This window comes from Carlito syrichta, unplaced genomic scaffold, assembly GCF_000164805.1.
Source record: "Carlito syrichta isolate Samal-C Ts95f unplaced genomic scaffold, Tarsius_syrichta-2.0.1 Scaffold301559, whole genome shotgun sequence".
NCBI classification, from domain to species: Eukaryota; Metazoa; Chordata; class Mammalia; order Primates; family Tarsiidae; genus Carlito; species Carlito syrichta.
Genome location: NW_007245655.1, coordinates 162,740 through 178,555, shown reverse-complemented (window position 1 = coordinate 178,555; position 15,816 = coordinate 162,740). Strand labels below are relative to the sequence as shown.

The 15,816-nt window shown below is 52.5% G+C and overlaps 1 protein-coding gene across 1 annotated transcript in view; it reads right to left on the bottom strand.

Moving 5' to 3' along the window:
* PIK3AP1 (phosphoinositide-3-kinase adaptor protein 1) overlaps positions 1-15,816 on the bottom strand; it is a 103,411-nt gene that overhangs the window by 42,757 nt on the left and 44,838 nt on the right. Inside the window, exons 4-7 of the mRNA XM_021710809.1 lie at positions 15,408-15,550; positions 14,533-14,665; positions 13,078-13,274; positions 9,444-9,639 (exon numbers count right to left, since the gene is read on the bottom strand). Of these exons, the coding sequence (XP_021566484.1) occupies positions 9,444-9,639; positions 13,078-13,274; positions 14,533-14,665; positions 15,408-15,550 (669 nt within the window). The remainder of the gene's footprint in view (positions 1-9,443; positions 9,640-13,077; positions 13,275-14,532; positions 14,666-15,407; positions 15,551-15,816) is intronic.

Genomic DNA, 15,816 nt, shown 5'->3' with positions numbered 1-15,816 from the left:
CACCTGGGCAGCGAGACCTCATCTCTACAATAAATCAAAAAATTAGCCAGGCGTGGTAGTGGTGCCTGTAGTTCCAGCTACTTGGAAGGCTGAGGCGGAAGGATCACCGGAGCCCAGCAGGTTGAGACTGCGGTGCCCGGAAGCGGCCACTGCACTCCAGTCTGGGCGACAGAGTGAGACTCCAACTCAAAAAAAAAAAAGAAATGGCTAAGAATGAAATGTGGCCAGGCGTGATGGCTCATGCCTATAATCCCTGCACTTTGGGAGATCGAGGCGGGAGGATTGATCAAGCCCAGGAGTTCAAGCCCAGGAGTTCAAGAGTTCTGGGAAACATAGCAAAACCTCATCTCTACAAACAACGAAAAAATTAGGCAGGCATGGTAGCACACCTGTAGTCCCAGCTACTTGGGAGGCTGAGGCAGAAGGATCGCCTGAGCCCAGAAGGTTGAGGTTGCAGTGAGCCATGAGGATGCCACTGCAACTCCAGCCTGGGCAACAGAGTGAGACCCCCAACTCAAAACAAAACAAAAACCTGAAAAGGTTAGGAGAAGCAACAAGTAAGTTTGTGGCTGTCTAAGGCAGACAGCAAGTGCCTCAATACTGTGCCCCTGCAAACTCAGAGACCCTTTGCTATGCGAGAATTAGTCTATGGGATGTGTTTGGGGTAGCATCTTTTTCCTCCCTGGCAATGTCATGGTTTGTAGTTACATATTTAGCTACGTGGCACTGTTTAATATCCAGCTCTCTCATTAGAAATTAGGCTCTGGAAGGGAAGGATTATGCCAGTTTGCTTCCTGGTTCCTCGTCCCCTGGCACAGGGTGGCTTAGACACCCAAGAGGTCTGCTAAATATTTGTTGAACAAATGAACAAGTGAAGGAACAAACGAAGGAGGGAACAAGCAAACGAATGCCTGACAGAAAAGCATTGAGGCTTTGTGAAGGAACCTGGGCATTTCCCAAGCCAGGAAAAGAGAAGCATAATTTAGTCAGAAAGAACCACGGGAGACATGAAAAGGTGGCCTGTAGTGACCAGAGGAGTCCGTACCACTCTGAGATGTCCCACATACGGGGACAACTCATAGACGCCTCACAGCCACCTATCAGGAGAGTGGGGTTTCTGCACTGGAACGTCAACAAGCTAGTCTAGGGCTACATCTATTTTCTGGGAGACCAAATTCAAGCAATAGTTGAGAACCTACTGTGTACAGCACCGTGCTGGGCACTGTAAATGCGACAAAACTGTAAGACATGCTTCTTGCCGAGGCCAGGTGTAGGTAACCCGAAAAACATGTAAATAACTGGAGTCCAAGCTGGTGTGTTTGCAGAGCCCCGGGGGAAGGGTGACCTGCAAACCGTGTGGGTCCTGGGCGCCAGGCTGCCGCTGGTGGGGATCTTATCTTATTAACTCTAAAACTTTCCACCCGGCAGGCTTTCGCTGAGCACTCGTGTCCCCGACTTCTGGAAGAGCAAAAACCAATCGGAAAGTCACGCCGTGCCTTGTTCGCCTCCCAGATTTTGTCCTTGCCCGTAGGCGGCATGTCTCGCACCTGGCCCCACTGACTCCCGAAGCATCTCTCGGCTGCACCAGCCAGAACTTTCCAAAAGGGACAGCAGGAAGATGCCAGCCTCGACAGCCAGAGGAGGGAGGGCTCCCAAGGGAAAAGGGTACAGACAGGGGAGGCAGCACGTTCCAGAAGCACACCAGGAACTTAGTCATGCTGTGAGCAAGTCGTCCTTCAGCTCGTCTCAGACCTCCGGGGCGGGGCTGCAGGGTCTTTCACGAAAGTGCCCAACTGTGCCCTGAGCTCAGAGGGAACCCGGCTTGCAGAGGGGGCTGTGATCACAGAGCTCAGGTAAAGAGAACACGGACTGCAGGCGGTGATCTGTCACAAAGACGCCGGTTACCAGGGAGGTTGCTAAGGGAAGCCAAGTTAGCCCGGTGTCCGCTCTCCACTGTACACAGGCAGCCACAGAGCTGCGAGGGAGGTGTCAGGGGTTCAAAGACAAGTCAAACGCAGGGGGACATGAAGCAGAACAGCCCCGGGGGTTGATTAGAGACACGCGTGTGAGCTTGCAGTTGCCAGAGGCGAGATGGCATGCCTTCTCCTCTTGTTCCTACTCCTTCTGGAAGAAAAGTGAGCCCCGGAGTTACCGAGGGGAGCTGTGATCGGCCAAGCATCCCCTCAGAAGCAGACTGGACCTGGGCCCCCCGGAACTGGCTCTCGTGGCCTCAGGACCCAGAGCCACAGGGAAGTGACCGGCCCCTGGGAGAAGCTTTCAACACAAAATGAATTGCCTGGGTCAAAGGACCACCCGCACTAAACTGTCCTTCTCTGAGGCAAGACCGGACGCTAAAGTGGGAAAAAGCTTAGGAGGGCGTGAAAACACCCGAGAAAAGTTTGCCTTGGCTTTAGTTTGTATTTGCATAAGCTTGCTGTCAAGGAAGACATTGATCTCTTTTTGAGGGGTTGGGGGAGACAGGGTCTCACTGCCCAGGCAGGAGGGGCAGTGGCTTCCTCAGCCTCAACTTCCTGGACTCAGGTGATCCTTCTGCCTCAGCCTTTCGATTAGCTGGGACTACAGGCGCACGCCACCACGCCTGGCCAATTTTTGTATTTTTTTGCAGAGACGAGGTCTCACTATGTTGCCCAGCCTGCTCTCTTCAACTCTTGGGCTCAAGCGATTCCCTCGCCTTGGCCTCCCAAAGTGCTGGGATGACAGGTGTGAGCCACCGTGCCCGGCCATTTATCTCATACAATAAAGTTGATGGTTTAAACCTGTGGGGTCCTGGTCAAGAAATTCTCAAGACAATTGGGAGCAAAATCGAAGGTCTGATAACAGAGACACAGGGTTACCACCTGGTGGCAGCATATCTAAACGAAAGACTGTGAGGGTGTGAGTGTGTGTGTGTGTGTGTGTGTGTGTGTGTGTGTGTGTGTGTGTGTCCACGCAAGTTCACAGGGATGAGGGACTGGAGCGGAATCATAAAATCTCAGGGTCAGAACCCAACACCCTCCCTCAGCCCCACTTCATTCATACTGGGGGCTTACCCTACGTCCTCCCAACCTAGCGGCTGTCTTGGATTTCCCTTGGAGCAGGGGACCTCATGAGCATCCCTTTCCCAAACTCAAGACAGGAAGATTTGCCCCCACAGGGTGGGGCGCTCTCCAAACAAGCGGAGCAAATGGGTGGAGGAACGGCCCAAGTTCCTGGAGATGCTTACCTTCCGCATCTGGGGTGACCATCATGAATGATGGGCATGAGAAACCCGCAGTGTAGACGCTTAGAAGCAGCTCCTGAGTAAGTTGGCCATCCCAGGGCCGGCAAGTGCAGACCATCGAAGGGCGGGCCAGGGGTGCCCTGGGTATACCCAGGGTGGAGGCGGTACCCAGACTTGCCCCCGGGAATCCGAAGACCCAGATTCCTGACCCAATTATCTGTTGATGTAAGTCACTAAATCTCGGAGCCTCGTTTTCGCCCCCGTGAGGCGGAGGTAATTCTGTCCACAAACCCAAGAATGGGCCAACGAGAGAACAGAGATCAAAGCAGGCGGTCGCCTTCCAAGGACAGAAGGCTGAGTTACAGCCGTGCCAGGCAGTGCTACAAACACGCATCTCAGATGTACCAGCGTGTCCTCTGTCCTGCTTCTTCGGGAACTAAGTGGCCTTCACCCCTAGACAGCCACTGCCGGTGACCTGAGTGGCTCCTCCCTGCTGCTGCTTCTGAGCCAGGAGGTCAGGGGTCATTCTCAAGGTTAAACCCGACAGCCGCAGAGACAGAAACGCAAACCAAACCATGTCTAGAGTCAGACAATTCAGTGTATATGGTCTGGGCAAATGAAAAATGTGGGGAGCTTTCCTTTCCCTGTCCGAAAGGTGTCCCTCCTGGGCGCCTTGATCTATCTCTCCCACCCAGCACCCTCCCCTAGCCCAGGTGACATGACTTTGCCAGTTGGTTACCAACAGGGCACAGTGTCACCTTAGGCAGCGCTGGTGAACCTCCCCGACCTTGTTATGGGAGCCCTAGAGACCAGGAGTCTCAGGACAGATGCCTTTAGCATTTGCCTCAGGTGTCCAGTGCTGTGGGAAGGGACTGTCACATGCTGGAGCATCTGGGCTTTCCATGAACATGACACTGCCAGCAAAGTAGGGGACTTTTTTTTGAGTCGGGGTCTCACTCTGTCGCCCATGCTGGAGTGCACTGGCACAATCATGGCTCACCGCAGCCTCAACCTGCTGGGTCCAGGCGATCCTTCCAAGCAGCTGGAACTATAGGTGTGTACCACCATGCTCAGCTAATTTTTTACTTATGGTAGAGACAAGGTCTCGCCATGTTGTCAAGGCTGGTCTCAAACTCCTGGGCTCAATCTTCTTACCTTGGCCTCCCAAGGCAATGGGATTACAGGCAAGAACCACCACGCACAGCCTCCTTTTTTTTTTTTTTGAGTTGGAGTCTCACTCCATCGCCCAGGCTGGATGGAGTACAGTGGCATACTCATGGCCACCCCAGCATCCACCTGCTGGGCTCTGATGATCCTTCCATCTCTGTCTTCCAAGGAGCCAGAACTACAGGTGTGTGCTACCATGCCTGGTTAATTTTTTTTTTTTTTTTTGTAGAGATGAGGGCTTGCCAAGTTGCTGGGGCTGGTCTCAAACCCGCAGGCTCAGGCAATCCACTCGCCTCGGCCTCCCAAAGTGCTGCAATTACAGACTGAGCCACTGAGCCCAGCCATTTTTAAAAATTAGAGTCAGGGTCTCGCTCTGTTGCCGCGGCGGGAGTACAGTGACACAATCATAACTCACTGCAGCTTGAACTCCTGAGTTCCAGCGATCCTTCTGCCTCAGCCTCCTGAGTAGCTGGAACGACAGGTACGTGCTGCCATACCAGGCTAAAAACGTAGGGATTCTTTAATTATCCAAAAGTTCCACAACAAAGACACAGGGCAGACATGATGAGGCCCTGTCCTTGGATTCCCAAGTAGGTGCTGGCGGGTCCAAGTGCTCTCTTGTGAGTCTGTCCCATGGCAGGAAGGATCGGGTGTTATCACCCTCTGCCCCTCCCCTCCAGCATCTTCAGCACCCAGGAGAGACAAGTAGCTGAGACCCAGCAGATACTCCAGAAACGCTTGCTGGTTGTGGGAATGGATGGGTGCCGTGCAGGGCTGGGGGTGCCAGAGGCTGTGTGTTCCCCAATGTCTGCAGCCGAGGAAGGGAAGCACAGCTCTGGAGGTCGGCTCTTTTCTTCTAAAAGCAACAAGGGGCCGGGCGTGGTGACTCAGGCCTGTCATCCCAGCACTCTGGGAGGCCGAGGTGAGAGGATTGCCTGAGCCCGCAGGTTCGAGACCAGCCTGGGCAACATGGCGAGACCTCGTCTCTACAATAAATCAAAAAATAACCGAGCGTGGTAGCACGCGTCTGTAGTTCCGGCTACTTGGAAGGCTGAGGGGGAAGGATTGCCGGATCCCAGCAGGTCGACGCTGGGTGGCCGTGAGCATGCCGCTGCACTCCAGCCTGCATGATGGATTGAGACTCTGACTTAAAAATAAAAAAAAAGAAAGAAAGAAAAGAAACCAGGACTGGAAGTTTCTCCCTTTCTTTCCTTCTCTAATAAACTTGGTTTTAAAACTTAAAGAAAAGAAAAAGAAAAAAGAGACCAGGACTAAAGTTGGTGGTGTGGGGTGAGATGCCTGTCCGGCATGGGATAAAGACAGTGGTCTTGAAGGCAGGACTCAAATCTGGGCTCTACTATGCATTGGCTGTGACACTGTGGAAAAGGTGTTTAACTGCCCTGTGCCTCAGTCTCCCCACTTTTAAAGTACAGATAATAAAACCATCCTCACAGTGTTGCTTTAAGAATTAAGTTAAACAGGCTGGGTGCACTGGCTCATGCCTGTCATCCCCGCACTTGGGGAGGTCAAGGCAGGTGGATCGCTTGAGCCTGGGCAACATAGCAAAACCTCATTTCTACAAAAAACTTTTTAAAAAAAATACACCGGCCGTGGTGACACACACCTGCAGTCCCAGCTTCTCGGGAGGCTGAGATAGAAGGACCATCTGAGCCAAGAGGTCAAGGTTGAATTAACCCATGATCATGTCGCTGCAGTCCAGGCTGGGTGACAGAGTGAGACCCCAACTCAAGAAAAAATAAAATAAAACGCAGTGAAATAACGAACAGGGCTGATGGGGCAATTGCCTTCCCTCTTCACATCCATGGGAGGCCTGGCTCATTCGGGAAGAGCTTCCACCAACGCCGCCAGTCCGCCCAGCGAGGTGCTGGAGGGAGCCTCTACCGTGCATTCCTCCCCCCTCCCCCACCCCAGAAGCAACCGATCTAACTGGCGAATGCCTGGCAACTGCAGGACCACACCCTGCAGGTACTGGGGTCAGTGTCCCAGGCCTCCTGCCCGCCTGTGGCCCTCCTCCAAGACCTGCTTTTCCATGAGTTCATGGGTGGGGAAGTCAGACCCACCTCCCTGCGGTCCCGGGGTCCTGCCATCTTCTTTTCGGGCCAAAAGGTGACAATACTCACTCCAGCCCATTCCAGAAAGGCCTCCGCCATCCACACAGCTGATATGTTGGTGGACATTTGTTTTCTTCCTTCCTTCCTTTTGAGACAGAGTCTCTCTCTGTCGCCCAGGCTGCAGTAAGGTGGCACCATCATAGCTCACTGCAGCCTCGAATTCCTGGACTCAAGCGATCCTCCTACCTCGGCCTCCCAAAGTGCTAGGATTACGGGCATGAGCCACCACACCCAGCCCATCTTTTTTAAATCGATTAATTAAACCCGGAGAGAAGGAGAGCTATGTCTCTGGAAGAATTTCAGCATGCTCAGATGAGATAGCAAGCGAAGGTGACCCGTTAACACGCCTCTTAGAGGCCGGTGAGCCCTGGATGGGTCTAATGCTTGGACACCAGCTATTCTCAAGGCGGCGACCCTGCCCCCTCGGGGATGCTTTGGGAGCTCACAAGGGTGTTTTGGGTTGTCACCCAGCTGGAGGGACACCAGCAGGAGTAGCTGGCACTTAGCAGGGGAAGGTAGGATGCAGAAGGACAGTCCTGCGCACTGAAGTATCCCATGTCCTTCGCGACACTCAATATCCCATGAGACACATGTAGGCTCTTAAAACTTGCTTATATAGCTTGGTCCAGTGGCTCAGCCTGTAATCCCGCACTTTGGGAGGCCAAGGTGAGTGGATTGCCTGAGCCCGCGGGTTCGAGACCTGCCTGGGCAACTTGGCAAGACCTCATCTCTACAATAAATCAAAAACTAGCCGGGTGTGGTAGCGCGCGCCTGTAGTTCCAGCTACTTGGAAGGCTGAGGCAGAAGGATCGCCAGAGCCCAGCGGGTCGAGGCTGCGGTGGCCAGGAGCGGCCACTGCACTCCAGTCTGGGCGACAGAGTGAGACTCCAACTCAAAAAAAAAAAAACCAAAAAACTTGCTTATGACACACGTTTATGCATATGTGTATATTTGCACATCTCTGTGGTACATTACATGTATGCGTGTATTTTTTAATTTAATGCCAGCAGATACAAGAAAAAATATGGAAGAATATAGCTGCCAAATTATGACTAATGCCACATTGATTGGGAGTCACATGGACTTTTATCAACTTGGTTATTAATTCCTGTTTTAAGTTTTTATACACGTTTATTATTTTTGCAGTTGGAAAAAACCAAGAAAGCCAAAAATGGCAAAATGTGTAAAACAATTTACAACAAAAATCATGTCCTGGGGTATATTTTGAAAACAAGTTTACTATATATTAATCCAATAAAATTAGGTTACCTCTCCCCCCCAAGAAAATTTTTCTGCTTATGATTTTCTGAGTCTAAGCTTAAACTACTTCATATATAAACACGTCTTGTTGTAGGAACTGAATTTTTCAGGAATTCAGTTACTATGAAAATGGAGATGGGCCCGGCGTGGTGGCTCAAGCCTGTAATCCCAGCACTTTGGGAGATTGACATGAAGGGACTGCCTGAGCCCACAGGATAGAGAACAGCCTGGGCAACTTGGCGAGACCTCGTCTCTACAATCAATCAAAAAATTAGCCAGGCGCGGTAGTGCACACCTGTAGTTCCAGCTACTTGGAAGGCTGAGGCAGAAGGATCGCCGGAGCCCGGCAGGTCACTGCTGGGGTGGCCAGGAGCGTGCCACTGCACTCCAGCCTGGGCGACGGAGTGAGACTCCTACTCAAAAAAAGGAAAAAGAAAATGGAGTTGAAACTGTGAAGAGCTGTTCACCATTTAGGAAGATCCAGGCACCGGTGCTAACATTGCTCAGCAGATAGGAGTCAACGAGACTATAGATGAATGTTGGTCAACGTTCAGGGTCACGGTGATTCTGAGCGTAAGTGTCTGCGTCCGTCTTTTTTATCATGTCTCGTGGGCAGGCAGTCTGGGCATGCCCTCTCCTTGTGTTTCTTTTATATTTCAGTATATATATATATCAGTATATATATATATATATATATCAAATATATATCAGTATATTTGATTTCTGAGACGTTTATGCATAGCTAGGTAACACTGTATATCAATCTCATATCAGGGTAAGAATGGGGTGTTTCAAAATATTTCTTTTTTTTTTTTTCTGAGTTGGAGTCTCACTCCATCGCCCAGGCTGGAGTGCAGTGGCACGCCTGTGGCCACCCCAGTGTCAACTGGCTGGGCTCCGGCGATCCTTCCACCTCAGCTTTCCAAGTAGCCGGAATTACAGGCGCTCGCTACCATGCCTGGCTAATTTTTGATTTATTGTAGAGATGAGGTCTCCCCAAGTTGGCCAGGCTGGTTTCGAACCCATGGGCTCAGGCAATCCGCTTGTCTCAGTCTCCAAGGCGCTGGGATTACAGGTTGAGCCACCAAGCCTGGCCTGAAAATATTTCTTATAAAAAGACCCCATTGGAGGCTGGGTGCGGTGGCTCACGCCTGTAATCCCAGCACTTTGGGAGGCTGAGGCAGGAGGATTGCTTGAGCCCAGGAGTTGGAGCTTGGGCAACATAGGAAAACCTCGCCTCTCCAAAAATTTTTTAAAATAATTAGCCAGGCATGGTGGTGCATGCCTGTAGTCACAGCTATTTGGGAGGCTGGGCGGAAGGACCGAGGCCTTGGTGAGCGGTGAGTGGTGATCATGCCACTGCACTCCAGCCTGAGCAACAGAGTGAGACTCTGACTTGAAAAAAAAAAAAAAAGGCGGGGGTGCCACTGGGCCTGGCAAGGCTGAGAGCCACTGACTTGGCTTCTGGGACACAAGTGACGCCTTCTCTGGGGTTACTTTCCCCCTGCCCACCACAGAACGTGACCCCAGGGCTAGCTTTGCTGAAACAGGATCTCTGTCACTCGGGCCGGCCGAGGGTCAGCAGGGACTTCCCCACCAGCCAGAGGGAGGAAGAGCTGTTTCTCGGCAGGAAAGTGGAAGCAGAAACGGGCCGGGCTACTCACAGAGGTCTTCAGTGGTTGCAGGGGCGAAGGCTGCCATGGACTCGTACAGGTCCTCGTCGCAGCCGGGGTGCAGGGAGCACTTCATGAGCAGGTCGGTGGAGAGGTGAGCCATGGACTCGTACACGGAGTCCTCCTCCTCCTCCTCCCCTCGCATCAGCTCTTCCTTAATGTGACTCTTGAGCAGGTCCACGGTTTCCTGAGAGAAACGACACCATGGGCACTGAAGGGCCTGGTTTTCTGGGTGGAGCTCAGCCCCCAGGGGCTTGCGGCGGGGAAAGAAAGCTTCCCATGTGCCCACTGCAAGTGTTTGCATGCCTCTGTGTTTTCCCAACCGAATGGATGCTCTTGGAGGCCAGGCCTCACACGGTTCACTGTTTCTCAGTTTTTAAAGAAATGTCTTTATTTCTTTTTATAGAGATCTCACTATGTTGCCCAGGTTGGGTACTCACTGTGTTGCTCGAATTTCTCCTGGCTCAACCAATCCTCCCGCTTTGGCCTCCCAAAGTGCTGGGATTACAAGAGTGAGCCACCGTGCCTGGCTCACTTTTTGTTTCTTTGGGTTTTTGTTATTGTTTTTGTTTGAGTGGGAGTCTCACTCTGTTCCCCAGGCTGGAGTGCAGTGCCATGTTCACAAGCACTGCAGCCTCGACCTGCTGGACTCAGGTGATCCTTCCACCTCAGCCTTCCAAGTAACTAGAACTATAGGCGCACACCACCATGCCTGGCTAATTTTTTGATTTACTGTACAGACGAGGTCTTGCCAAGTTGCCCGGGCTGGTCTCGAATCTGTGGACTCAGGCAATCCTCTCACCTCCGTCTCCCAAAGTGCTGGGATTACAGCCGTGAGCCACCACGCCTGACTATGTTTTTTGAGAGAGAGTTTCACTCTGTCACCCAGGCTGGAATATGCTCACCATTGCCTTAACTTCCTGAGCTCAAGTGATCCTCCTGCCTTAGCCTTCCAAGTAGCTCAGACGACAGGCGTGTGCCACTACGCTTGGCTAATTTTTCTATTTTGGGAAGAAACGAGGGCTTACTCTGTGGCCCAGGTTAGGCTCCAATTCCTGGGCTCAAGCAATCCTCCCAGAGAGTTAGGATTACAGGTGTGAGCCACCACGCCTGGCCTGTTTCTTTGTTTTAATCTTTGTATCTTCTCCTAACACTAAGCACAGAGCCATGCATTCAAAAGATACTTGTTAAACGTCTAGTGACCAGAGGATACAAATTGAAGGTTACTTTCCCATGAGCACCTGTCATGAGTCAGGTGTTTGCTAGGTATTTGCCTAGACCCTATCTTGTGCATTCTTTGCACTGCTGTTGAGAAAAGTATCATATTCCCCAGTTTACAGATGAGCACAAAGCTCAGAAAATTCTAGTGCCGTGCTCAAGGGCTTGCAACCCTGACTTGGTCTTTCTGCTACACCCTCGTGGTTCCTCAAAAGGACACAAAGGACACAAGGGGGCGTGACCCTTACTGACTAGCCTCATGGAGACATAAGTGGGCTGGACAGGGCTACGTCTAAGGTGTTTCTGCGCCGTGCGCAGTCAGGGTCCCCCAGAAACTCCAGACCTAGTCCCCATCCGTTCCGCAGGTTTCTCCCAAGTGCCTGGCAGCTTCCAGGGTGTCCTCTGTCCCACGTGCCCAGGAGGAGAGATGGTCTTGGATGAAGCACCCTGATGTCAGGAAGGTGGCCCCTACCATGTCACCTCCGGGTGCCTGTGAAGCCAGGGAGCTGCCTTCTCTGAAACGTCCGCTCAGCTTTTCCTGGTAAGAAACTTTGGTGTTGCACAATCCCTGTTTCAGCATCAACCTGCGAAAGCCCTGGCTTTCGTCATCATCCCGAGAGAGCTAACCTTTCAGTGACACTCTTAAGTTCCCTGAGTAGACCCAAGAGGACCAGGTGACAGCGGTGAAGCGTGGGACACCCCAGGTCCAGGCTTTGGTTTTGATATGTGGAACAGGAGCTTTTCTTAGAGGCCATGGGTAACACGTAGGGCCAGACTTTGGGAGACAAAGCTGAAGGCGCACTGGTGGAAAGTGCCATGGCCAGGGAGCAGAGATGGCGTGAGCTGGGCACAAGCTGGAAGTGCCTTGAAGCATCCCTGCTGGATGCAGCAGGTAAAAGCCAGGACTTTAGCATCAGACCCTGCCTCTGCCCTTACTCCTAGCCACAAGGGCTTTGCCTTTCCAGGGTAAAGGGAGGCTCACAGGACCATCAGCTTAAAAGGACTGTGATAAGGATTAAATGGGATAATGCACGTTCACATCAAATAAATTCAGTAAATATTAGCTTCTACGGTGAACATAGTACATTCTGAACAAAAGATATTGGCACGAAAGGGAAACGCAACGTGTTGCACATGTATGACTTCCATGAAAAGCCAAGGACTCCAAGACTTCGAGCACCTTTTAGCCTCATCTGTGTCGGCAGAGCTCAACACAAGGCCTCCTGCAGTCCTGTTCACAGCACCTATGCAGGCCACACCCTGGGAGGTCCCCTCTGTGTGCCTCAGTGAGTCACTGCCTCGTGGTCTCCGGTTGAGCAGAGGGTTGCGTTAGGGGGTATCGGGCTCCCCCCTGCCTGGAAGTCAAGAGAGAGACTGGGCCGTGTGTATTGCTCCTTTTGGGACCACGGTCCCACAGGGGAGGCCGAGCTATCCCCAGGTGCCCTCTGGGAGTCTGTGGAGGAAGAGGAAGGCCCAGGAGTGGAGGAAGGAAGAACAGCTGCCTCCTGATGTCTGAGGCAGTCCTGGGCATGGGTGCGACGGGACTCAGAGAAGGACCCAGAAGTCAGTGGTCAAGGAGGGCCCAAAACCAGATAAGCAGATTAACTGGGCGTGTCTGACTGTCTTAAGGTGGGATCCAGGTGAGCACCCACCTTCTTGGGTGCAGACCTCCACTGTGGCCTCTGCTGAGGGATGGGCGGGGTGGCCGGAGCATCCCAAGGTGCCCGGGACCATGCGGGTGGGGTGGGGGAGGGTCCAGCACCCACTTCAGCAGATTCACCCTGTCAGGGTCTCTGTGAAATTCTGAGGCTGGACTTCAGCACTTCAGTTTTTGTTTCGTTTTGAGTTGGAGTCTCACTCTGTCCCCCAGGCTGGAGTGCAGTGGCACGCTCGTGGCCATCGCAGCCTCAACCTGCTGGGTTCAGGCGATCCTTCCACCTCAGTCTTCCAAGGAGCCGGAACTAGCGACTACCAACAAGTATGCAACACCATGCCTGCCTCCTTTTTTTAAAAATTTATTGTAGAGACGAGGCCTCACCAAGTTGCCCAGACCGGTCTTGAACCCGTGGGTTCAGGCAATCCTCTCACCTCAGCCTCCCAAAGTGCTGGGATTATAGGCGTGAGCCACCGCACCTGGCCTTATTATGTCCTTTTATCCTCAAACAATTCTACGTGCAGAACCATCCTGATCTTCCTTCGTGTACTAGGAAACCTGAGAGCAGATGCATGACCGGCCCAATGTCACACAGCTAACGAGGGTGGGACCCAGGCCATGTGACTCCGGGCCCACGTACACTGCCACAAGAGGTCCCCTCGGACCCGCCCAGACGAGCCCCGCCACGTCCTTGCCACAGACTCCCAGAGCCCGTTTCCCGACCCCTGGGAAAGGTCCCCCGCATGGCCTTACCACATACTCGTCGATGAACTGACGGAGGTCCCTGAAGCCGTGCTTCTCGGCCATGGTGTTGGGGTAGTGGCCGTGCTTGTTGGCCACGCTGTAGGCCTGGAGGGCTCCCGGGCAGGTGAGCAGCAGGGCCGTGAGGTTCTTCAGGCCATACTTGGCAGCAAAATGCAGCAGGGTGGGCAGCTCCTCGTCCCTCTGGTCTGAAAAGTAATTGACAGATAGGCATGAAGGCACAGGACGCCCTTGTCCACGGAAATAAGCCACCAAGCTGAGGGCAGCATCTATGGACACTCAGTCATGGCTTCCGGGTTGACTGACGGAACATCTGACAGCTTCCTTCGGGCCAACACTGAAGGCCATGTCCTCCCACGGCAGAGGAAAGGGTATTTTCATTAATTAGCAAATCCAACTGTGAAGACCCTACTTTCTCTCTCCAAAACATTTGGGAAATCCTGAGAAAAAGTACTTATTCAAAATGTGCTGAGTTTTCCCAGGTTCAACTTGCAGCCACAAAGTACAACAGGAATTGTACCTTGAGCTTCTCTGCCAAGTCCAGGGAGCTTGAAAAACGATTGTTTGGTGCTGATTCAAAGAAAGAAGTTCAGCAGGGCATGGTGGCTCACGCCTGGAATCCCACGCTTTGAGAGGCTGGGTGGGAGGATTGCTTGAGTCCAGGAGTTCGAGAACAGCCTGGGCAACACAGCGAGACCTCCTCTCTACCAAAAAAATACAAAAATTAGCCGGGTATGGTGGCGTGCGTTTGACGTTCCAGCTGCTTGGGAAGCTGAGGCGGAAGGATCGCCTGAGCCCAGGAGGTTGAGTCTGCGGTGAGCCATGATTGTGCCGCTGCCCTCCAGCCTGGGCAACAGAGGGAGACAGGAAGGAAGGAAGGAAGGAGGAAGGGAGGAAGGAAAAAAGTTCACCTTCTTGAAGCTTATTCTCAATTTTATAATAAGTACGGCAAGAAATTCTGGGTATATGACTTAGCTTTTCTGCAACCTTTAGCTTTGAGTTAGAAAACCCTTCCAGACTATTCTAGAGGAAGTCTTTCAGAAGACCTTCTAGAGGAAGTACTACCTCAGCCCCTGCAGGGAAGTGAAGTCAGCCAGGCGAATGGCAACCACAGCAGCGAGGAGGAAACTCTTCCCATGAGTCTCAGCGGCAAGACACAGGAGAAGGGAGTTGACACCTTCCGCAGAGCAGAGCCCAGAAGCCAAGAGGGAAGTTGGAGCGAGATGGGGGCTTGAGAACAGGCTGGGGCGTTTGGCCTTTATCGAGAAGGCCAGGGGGAACCACATGTGTGCTGAGAAAGGGGTGAAGGATTCAGATCTGCAATGCAGAAGCGTCTCTGGCTGCCCGGCAAAGAATGACAGCTTCTCGAAGGACGGGCGGCAGGGCGGGCCCCAGGGGAAGGTCCATGCACGTGTCGCTGGTTCCGAGCTTCGGCTGCGGACTTACTTGTCATCATGTCTTCCTCTTCCAGCTGGTTGATGCCAAAGAGGTGAAGTCCGCTCGCGGGGATGTTATTCTTCAAGGACTCGGTGAGCAGCTTGTCAAGGGTCTCTGTGTTGTAGGGCACGATCTTAAAGGCCTGAAGACAAATGCGAAGACAGTCAAATTTTTTTTATTTTTTTGAGCTGGGGTCTCCCTCTGCTGCCCAGGCTGGAGTGCAGTGGCACGGACACGGCTCACCACTCACTACAGCACTGACGTCCTAGGCTCAGGGGATCCTTCTGCCTAGCCTCCTAAGTAGCTGGGACTATAGGTATGTGCCACCACATCCAGCTAATTTTTTTTTTTTTTGGTAGAGACATGTCTATGTTGCCCAGGTTGATATCGAACTCCTTGGCTCAAGAAGTCCCCTTGCTGGCCAGGTGTGATGGCTTACACCTATAATCCCAGCACTTTGGGAGGCCGAGGTGAGAGGATTGCCTGAACTCACGGGTTTGAGACTAGCCTGGGCAACTTGGTGAGACCTCATCTCTACAAGAAGTCAAAAAAATTAGCCGGGCGCGGCAGCACATGCCTGTAGTTCTAGCTACTTGGAAGGCTGAGGCTGAAGGATCCCCAAAGCCCAGCAGGTCGAGGCTGTAGTGGCCCTGAGCGTGCCACTGCGCTCCAGCCTGGGCAATAGGGTGAGAATTCCAACTCAAAAGAAACCCCCTTGCCTCAGCTTCCCAAAATGCTGTGATTACAGGCGTGAGCCACCGCACCCGGCCAGTGGTCAGATTTTAAACCCAGCTCTCCCCACCCAGCAGATTCCAGGCTGCTAAACCAAGAGCAGAAGTGGCACACCCAGAAAGCTCAGCCCTCCTTCCCACCTCCCCCCTCACCTGGCACATGAATTCCACAGGATTCGCGGCGTTTGACAGTAAATTCCCAATTTCTTCCATGTCAGTATAATAGCTGATGATGGATTCACACACCACCAAGTCCCCGGAATATATCTTCAGAGAAACATTCCCAGACGAAAGGTCTGAACAGAAGAAAAGATACTGTAAACGTGTCCAGGAAAAACCAGGGTCCCAGGGAAAGCAGTTGTGGATATGGATTCTCCATCGGAATGGCAGGGAGACCAACTGGGGCTGGAAGGGAGACCTTGGAGTTTGGGGTGGGGGGATCTGAACCAGAGCATTCATCCTCGCTGGATTTGCACTTGAATTTCCAAGGGGTTCTCATCTCTCTTTTTTTTTTTTGAGTTAGAGTCTCACTCGGTCGCCCAGACTGGAGTGCAGTGGCCGC